Source organism: Platalea leucorodia (genome assembly GCF_965183815.1).
Source record: "Platalea leucorodia genome assembly, chromosome: 23".
NCBI classification, from domain to species: Eukaryota; Metazoa; Chordata; class Aves; order Pelecaniformes; family Threskiornithidae; genus Platalea; species Platalea leucorodia.
The window spans coordinates 3783023-3791540 of record NC_138845.1 but is presented as its reverse complement, the minus strand read 5'-3'; the positions used below and the strand labels follow the sequence as shown (position 1 = coordinate 3791540).

General features: G+C 67.6%; 1 protein-coding gene across 2 annotated transcripts; it reads right to left on the bottom strand.

Moving 5' to 3' along the window:
- Window positions 1-272: 272 nt before the first annotated feature.
- On the bottom strand, window positions 273-8374 carry DCTN2 (dynactin subunit 2). 2 transcript variants are annotated; one of them, XM_082332290.1, is made up of 14 exons: window positions 8320-8374; window positions 6239-6307; window positions 3430-3526; window positions 3250-3311; window positions 2265-2363; window positions 2024-2184; window positions 1765-1912; window positions 1618-1683; window positions 1501-1539; window positions 1292-1369; window positions 1077-1148; window positions 856-958; window positions 653-744; window positions 273-567 (listed from the first exon to the last, which is right to left on the bottom strand). In XM_082332290.1, exons 1-14 carry the CDS (start codon window positions 8353-8355, stop codon window positions 481-483), a joined length of 1209 nt encoding a protein of 402 aa, XP_082188416.1. In that variant the 5' UTR covers window positions 8356-8374; the 3' UTR covers window positions 273-480. The 2 variants fall into 2 exon arrangements, with proteins under 2 accessions (XP_082188416.1, XP_082188417.1); XM_082332291.1 differs by having other exon boundaries at window positions 6242-6307.
- Between the last annotated feature and the right edge of the window lie 144 nt (window positions 8375-8518).

Below are 8518 nucleotides of genomic sequence, written 5' to 3'. Positions count from 1 at the left end.
ACCGAGCGCGGGATTCGAGGGGCGGCCTCCCCAGTGCCCAGCACGGGGGGACGATCCCTGCCCCAGGCCTGCTGGCCACACTGGTCTTGATACAAGCCAGGATGCCACTCTTGGCCACCTGGGCACCCTGCTGGCTCATGTTCTGCCCCCTGTCGACCAACCCCCCCAGGGCCTTTCCCGCCGGGCAGCTCCCAGCCACTCCTCCCCACGCCTGTAGCACTGCCTGGGGTTGCTGTCACCCAACAGTGACACGCAGGCACTTGGAGCTGAGCCGTTTATTGGGGTAAATCGGGGCGGTACAGAGACCCCCCTGCCCCGAGGCGGGGGTGGAGGGGTGGAGAGGACCATCCCAGCCCCCGTGCTGTGCAAGGGGCAGAGCCAGGGTATATACAAGCCACAGCTGGCACCTGGGGGGGGAGAGATTCCCAGGGGGTCGCAGGGCCTGGGGGGGTGGGGTGGGGAGGGGTCTCCAGGGTGCTCTCACTTCTGCAGCCGCTTGATGCGGGCGTCTATGTCTGCAAAGTTGTCCTCGACGATGGCCAGGTTTTCCTTCATCGTCTTCTGGACCTGGGGGGGTGAGCGGGGAAGGGGGTGAGCAGGGGGGGCAGGATGGGGACCCCGCTCCACCCCAGCAGCTCTTGCGGGGACCCACCTCCGCCAGCAGCACGGCGTTGTCCTTGAGAGCACCAGCGATCTCCTGCTGCGTGGTGTCCAAGTGCACGAGGACCTGCCCGAACCGTGTCGCTGGCAGGGAGGAGAAAGCTCAGTGCTGGGGGGGAGCAGTGCCCCCCCCGGCCCCGAGATGCTCCTGGTCCCACCGTGCCACTGTCCCCAACATCCCCTCCAGCCCCTCACCTTGCTCGTGCAGGTCCCTGAGGGTCACCAGCCTCTGCACCACATCAGGCAGGGCGCTGGCCACGGGGTCCCAGCGCTGCATCATCTCATAGATCTGGTGGATCTGGGAGGTGGAGAGGGGCAAAAAATGGGGGGAGGGCAGCACAGCCTGGAGGGGGGGCTCCGTAGATCCCCCGCCATGCTGGGAGTGCTTCTGGGGGACCCTCCCCACAACCTCTTACCTTGCTCTGGCTGTCGGCATCTTGCACAGTTGCCTTGTGCTTGGCGATTTCATTCACCTTCCCCAGGACGCTCTGGGGAGGGGGGAGCAGATGCGAGACCCCAAATCTGGCAGTGCCCACCCCCAATTTTACGGCCTCAGCCAGCGCCGTCCCGTGGCTCTCCCATGGCCCCGTGACACCCACCATGCCGTCCCCTCCTTCCGTCCCCCCCTCACCTGCAGCCGGGCCTCCACTTGGTCCAGTACGGCCATGTCCAGGATGTTGACCTTGGCCTGCAGCACCTGCACGGTCTCCTGGGGACGGAGAGCAGGGTGAGGGGGGACATGGCAGCACCCTGGCGCTGCCCCCCACAAGTGCTGTGGGCACGGGGTGGGGGGAAAGGGAGCCTGCAGGCGCCCTCCCCCACCCCCCCCGCCTGACTCACCATGAGGCTGGTGCCCTTCAGCCCCACCAACAGCGGGTTCTGTGGGGAAGGAAATTGCGTCAGTGGGGCAGGATGGGGGGCAGGAGGGGGGCAGGGCAGGAGCTCCTGGCCCCTCACCTGGCTGTCGGGCTCGCAGCGCACCGTCGCCTCCAGCTGCGCCACCCGCTTCTCCAGTTCCGCCATCTGGGGGGAGAGAAGGGGCGTGAGACGACAGGACACCCCATTTTGGGGTCAGGCACGCTGTCCCCCCCTCCCCACGCTCACCTTCGCACTCTGGGCAAACTGCTCCTGCTCTGGCCTCCAGTATAGCTCAAAGGTGACGGCGCCTGTGGTGGGTGCCGGGGCTTTGGCGGGGCTCTTCCCTGGTGCCGCCTTGCTGCACTTCGCCACCTCCAGCTGCTGCAGCAGGCGCCTGGGCGGAGGGAAAAGGTGGGCACGGGGCCACAGCACCACCCCACGGGGACGCTGCCATCCTCCCACCACTCCCGGAGCTGCGGCCCCAGGATCCCGGGACCCCACTCACTTGGCCAGGGCGCCCTCGGGGTCGGCAAAGTCAATGGCTGCGGCAGGGCCCAGCAGCTTCTCCAGGTGGCTGCAGACCACCTGCTGCTTCAGGCCCTCGACCTGCCTGGCCAAGGCCATGGGCGTCAGCTCCTCCTCCGCCGCCGCCTCCTTCACCGTGCTCTGCGGAGAGAGGAAAGGTGGCCGTGTCACCCCCCTGGGACAGCCTCCCCAACGCTCCCTAGGGCAGCGGTGATGCTCACCTGGATCTGCTCCACCTCCCGAACCAGCTCCTGCACCTCATGCTGCAGCCGCTGGTACCGCTGCTGGGGCGTCTCTTTGGCACCAAGACCCTCACCAAGCTGCAGAGAGAGGAACGGGGGGAGTCATGCGGGGGCCCGCGACACCACCCACCCAGGGTGGGAGGGTTGGCTGGGACACTGCAGCTTCCTCACAAGGGAAGAGGAGGGGCAGGCGCTGATCTCTTCTCCCTGGCGACCCAGGATAGGGCCCGAGGGAAGGGCAGGAAGATCTGCCAGGGGAGGCTGAGGTTGGACAGGAGGAAAAGGTTCACTGGAACAAGCTCCCCCGGGAGGGAGTCACGGCACCGAGCCTGACGATATTGAAGAAGCATTTGGACAACGCCCTCAGACACATGGGGTGAATTTTGGGGGTGTCCTACGCAGGGACAGGAGTTGGACTCAATGAGCCTTGTGGGTCCCTTCCAGCTCAGGACATTCTCTGACTCTATGGTTCCATGACCTCTCCTGTGAGGAGCGGCTGAGCGAGCTGGGACTGCTCAGCCCGGAGAAGAGAAGGCTCGGGGGGATCTTAGCAACACCTGAAGGGAGGGCGCCGAGAGGACGGAGCCCGGCTCTTCTCAGCGGTGCCCAGTGCCAGCACCAGAGGCCACGGGCACAAACTGAAGCGCAGGAGGTTCCCCCGCAACATCAGGAAACACGTTTTTACTGCGAAGGACAGCCAGCGCTGGCACAGGTTGCCCAGAGAGATGGTGGAGTCTCCAGCCTTGGAGATACTCAGAAGCCATCTGGACATGGTCTTGGGCAACCAGCTCTAGCTGCTCCTGCTTGAGCTTGGAGCAGATGACCTCCAGAGGTCCCTTCCCACCTCCACCCTTCTCCAATTCTGTGGGATTTGTGGCCCCGGGCAGGGACGTCTCTGTGGGGGGAGTGGGGACGAGGGACCGTGCACTGGGGTGGCTCACATCCCCACGCGCTCTGGACTCACAATTTCATACTCCCCGGACTCGTAACCCGTCGTCCTGGTCTTGCTGATGCTGTCAGAGAAATCTGCAAGAGGAGGAGCAGGGTGTCACTCCAAAACACCCAGGGCGGCTGTGCCCTCCCTGGGCTCCGCTCGCTCACCCAGGGTCCCCACAGCCCACCCTTCCCCGCCCCCCTGCCTCACCCACTCCCTTGGTGCCCAGGCGCTTGTCCCTGAACTTCTCGTAAGCGGCGTTGGGGTTGATGATGATGTGCTCCACGCTGGTGCTGGTGAGCTCCTCCTGCACACAACGCTCGGCGTTAGGGACGAGGCAGCCGCCAGGGTTTGCCGGCAGAGCTGCTGCCTCCCTGCACCGCCGGCGGACATCTGGGGCCGGTGCTGGGGAGAGGATGGATGGTACCGGGGGGGGGAAGGCAGCCCCCTCCTCCCCAGGGTAGGGGCACAGCCCCAGGGACTGGCACGCAGGGACTGAAACCCCGCTGAGGGCCTGGCAGCGGGGCCAGAGGTGCAAGCGTACACCTTCTGGCAGCCCCACGACCAGTATCAGGAAATCTGGCGCTGAGCCCACGCGCATCGGGGGCGGCCGCTGGCCCAGCGGGGCTGGAACTGCCCCACAGCCGCATTTCGGGGTGGCTCCCACCATCCGGGGGGCATCGGGGGGGTTGCGGGACTTCAGCACCTCCAAGACCAAAGGGGACTTGCCTGGAGCCTGGCAGGGCGAGTGCAGACAGTGAGTCTGGGCTCTCCTCGCCCCCCGCCGCGGTCAGGTGGGGCACGACCCAGCAGGGCCCTGCGGGAGGCACCCAAAAGACCCCCCCATCTGCTGCCCTGGGCCACAGCAGCCCCTCTCCAGCCCCTGCACCCGGCCCTGGCCTGAAGCGCTTTCGGGGAGCCCTGGCGCGCTGGGGATGGACAAGAAGGGGTGAGAGCAGCGGGAGCAGCGCTAGCAGTGTTAGGGGGGGCCATCTGGCTGGGGTGGGCACCGGCGAGTGCCAGCGAGCAGGGCGCAGGGTTACGACGGCCGACGGACGGGCTCTTACCAGCTCCTTGCGTTTCCCAGAGGTGAGAAAGTCAGAGCAAGGTTAGGAGGAGAGGGGGGAGAGAGAGACAAAAATCGCGTTAGAAGGTTTGTCCCATGCACGGCCCGTCGTCACCCATGTCCCTGTGCCGAGGCTGCTGCCGGGGTGGCCCTGCCGGCCCCATGCCAGGGCTCAGGAGCCATGAGGGACGAGGGGGCTGCCGGTGTGGAGGGGAGGGCAGCGGCTGCGAGAACGGGGCCAGCAGTGGGCCGGACCCCTTGGCCGGGCACCCCGGGGCAGCCGGGGCTGGGGGCAGCCGGGGACACGCTGGGTACGGCCACCACGAGGGCAGGTCAAGGTGCCCAGGGAAAGCGTGGCTGCAGGATGTGGCCGGAGTCTGGGGGCGACGCGGCCGAGCCCCTGCTCTCATAACCTCCCTCCAGCTCCAGCTCTTCTTTTCCCCTGGGCGGGGATGGGAGCAGAGCCTGGGGCAGGACAGGCCCCCACGGAGCAGCCCAACGCCTGCCAGGTCCCCAGGGCTCCTGTGGGTAGGAGGGAGGCATTGGCTGCGGGCCAGGGGGGCAAAACCCCACGCCGGTCCCTGCAGGGGCACGAGCTGTCCTCTGCTTAGCAGCCAGCCCCGTGCTGCACTGGCAGCAGGGCTGGGGGCTCAGCGCAGCCCCTCTCACCTGCCCATGTCCTGCCCAGCCCCGCAGTGTGATGCAAAGCCTGGCAGGACAGGCTGCGGCAGGACAGCAGCGACCGGCCCTGGGCAGCACCCCTCTGCGCAGGCAGCATCACTGGCAGGGCACGAGGCTGCCGGGGCAGGAGCGCGGCGTGGCCGAGACCCGTCATGGGGGGCCAGGGGGTCCCGAAGGACAAGCAGGGCAGCGCGTGCAGCCAGGCAGGGCAGAGGCAAAGAGGATGAGGGAGAGCAGGGAGGCGGCAGCAGCACCACGTCGCACCCCGGGACCCACAGCCGCTGCCGGCTGCCTCCCCTCCGCCCTGCGTGGGGGTGACCCACAGCCAGCACCAGGCAACACAGCGACAGGCAGCGCCTACGGGACCCCACGCACATCTACCGCGTGCAAGAATCAACCCCAAACGGCATGCAAAACCAGAAGCAGCGAGCGGGCTTACTTGTGCAAACTAGTGTCCAGGCAAGGTGGGGAGCAGGGAGGGGAAGAGCGGTGGGAAAACTCCAGTCAGTTCAGCACACGAGAGCCAAGAAACAACAAAGCTGCACGAGGGGCTCCCAGGAGAGGAGGTGACAGCAAGTAAAACCCTGGCAACCCTTCGCCTCCTGCCTGCAGCGGGGGCCGCACGGGAGGAGTCACCGGTGCGGCACCGCTCTATTCTCGGGCACCATTTTGGCGTGACTGAGGCCTGACGGGGGCAACTGTGGGTGAAAACAACCCCTTTCGGTCCATCTCGCTGCCCTGGCTCTCAAGGATGGGCCCCCGCTGTCACCCCACGTCAAAGCCACCGTGCAGCAGCCCCTCAGGGAACGGCCACAGCCTGGGCACAACGGCCTCTCGCTGCCATTCAGAGCTGTTTTACAGGGGCAAACCCGCCTCAACGGGCCCCTCATCCCCCGTCTGCTGCCCGCCAGGTGCTGCCTGGGCAAAGCCGACGGGGACGGGGGGCTGGCCAGCCCTGCTCCCTTCTGCCACCCTCGGACGCGTTATGTGGGATGCGGATGCCGGGGATGGGGACGCCCACCCTGCGTGAGGTGGAGGCTGCGCCCTGCCCTCGCTTCTTGGCCCCCGAAAGCACTGGCAGGCTGAGAGATGGGGGTGGCGCCTCGCTGGCACACGGCACTGGGGGGGACGTGGCACTGCAGGGGCGCGTGCGGGGACGGGAGCTGCTTCCCTGCCGCAGTGCCGGTCCCGCTGCGCCGGACGGCTGCGGGATGGAGGCACGGGCACACTCGCTCGCCCCCACCCCGCGGCATGGCCCCGGCAAGGCCTTACCACCTCGAATTCCGCCTGGTCATCCTCGGGCACGTCGCTGGTCTCATAGACGTCAGGTTCGTTCCAGGCCTGCGGCATAAATGGGCTCCGGTGAAACCTCAGCTCTCTTTGGCTATTTATTATCCACTTATGATCAAATCATAGAATCATAGAATCGTTTAGGTTGGAAAAGACCCTGAAGATCATCAAGTCCAACCGCTAACCCAGCGCTGCCAAGGCCACCACTAAACCATGTCCCCAAGCACCACATCTCCCCGACTTTGAAATCCCCCCAGGGATGGGGACGCAGCCCCTGCCCTGGGCAGCCTGGGCCAGGGCCTGACAGCCCTTTGGGGGAGGAGGTTTTTCCCCATATCCAACCCAACCCTGCCCTGGCGCAGCTCCAGGCCGTTCCCCCTCGTCCCAGTGCTTGTTCCTGGGCAGAAGAGCCCGACCCCGCCTGGCTCCAGCCTCCTTTCGGGGGTTGGGGGAGCGATGAGGGCTCCCCTCAGCCTCCTCCTCTCCAGGCTGAGCCCCCCCAGCTCCCCCAGCCGCCCCTCAGCACCCTTGGGCTCCAGCCCCTGCCCCAACCTCGCTGCCCTGCCCTGGCCACGCTCCAGCCCCTCCGTGTCCTTCTTGTGGCCAGGGGCCAGCACCGAGCGCGGGATTTGAGGGGCGGCCTCCCTAGTGCCCAGCACAGGGGGACGATCCCTGCCCCAGGCCTGCTGGCCACACCGGTCCCGATACAAGCCAGGATGCCGCTGGCCCTCTTGGCCACCTGGGCACCCTGCCGGCTCCCACCCACCCGCTCTCCACCCCCTCCCCGGGGCCGTTTCTGTTTCCCAGCCGCTCTCCCCCGCGCCTGCGGCGCTGCCTGGGGTTGTTGTGCCCCGAGCGCAGGACCCGGCCCTGAGCCTTGTTAAACCTGGGCCCAGCGACCCGGCCTGGCCAGGCCCCTCTGCGGAGCCTCCCTGCCCCCGGCAGATCCACGCTCCCGCCCAGCCTGGGCTCGTCTTTAAACTTAGGGGGCACGGATCCCCTCGTCCAGGTCATTGGTAACGATATTAAACAGAACTGGTCCCACTACCGAGCCCTGGGGACACCACCGGTGCCCGGCCGCCAACGGGATTGAACTCCTTTCACCACCACCTTTGGGCCCGGCCGTGCACCCCACAACTGCCCCAAACTGCTGCCGTGCACCCCACAACTGCCCCAAACCGCTGCAGGCACCGCCCCAGCCCACAGACACCCAGGGCAGCCGCCTGGCCCCCCACCTCCCCAAAGCCTCCACATCCCCTCTGGGCACCCCCATCTCCCCACACTCCCCACTTACGCCCTTGTCCCCCCAACACCTCCACGTGCCCCGGGCCCCGACAGGCACCCTCATTCCCACAGTCGCCCCAAGTCCCCCAGCGGCTCCCAACCCCCCCACTGATGCCTCTTCCCCCCTCAGACACTCCCCAGGACCCCCAGCACCCCACTGACAGCCCCAGCCTCCTCACATCCCCCCTCCCACCCCCCAGGAGCCCCCTCCAACACCTCCCATTCCCCGCACACCCCCACCCTCTCCTAATGCCCCATTTACTCACCCAGAGCCCCCCGGCCCCCTCAGACCCCCCCCCAATCCCCTCAGAGCACCCCACATCCCCCTCATCCTCCCCCAGGTCCCCCCTATCTCCTCAGGCCGCCCGACCCCCTCAAACCCCTTCAGTCCCCACAGACCCCCCCGACCCCATCAGACCCCCCCAGACCACCTCAGTACCCCCCAGACCCCCCCAGACCCCCTCATTCTCCCCCCGGCCCCCTGCTCCCCTCACACCCCCTCAATCTCCCCAAGACCCCCCCGACCCCCTCACTTCCCCACGACCCCCTCAGACCTCCCGATCCCCTCATTCTCCCCCAGATCCCTCTAAATCTCCTCAGGCCCCCTCATCCCCCCAGACCCCTGCAGTCCCCTCACACTCCCCAGAGCCCCCCCGTCCCCCTCGCACCCCCCAATCCCCTCATTCTCCCCCAGAGCCCCCAAATCTCCTCAGGGCCCGCCCGTCCCCTCACGCCCCCCCGAGCCCCCCCCGGCCCCCCCGGCCCGCTCCAGCACTCACGATGCCCGGCAGGTCGGCGTACTTGGGGTTGGCCATGGCCGGGGGGCGGTAACGGGGGGGGGGGGCGGTAACGGGGGGGGACGGTAACGGAGGAGGTGCCCGGATCCGGTAAGCGCCGAACAGGGCCGGGGCGGGCGGGGCCGATCTCGCGAGAGCAGCGAGCGGGGCGGGCGGGGCGAGGGACGGCGCAGGGGCGGGG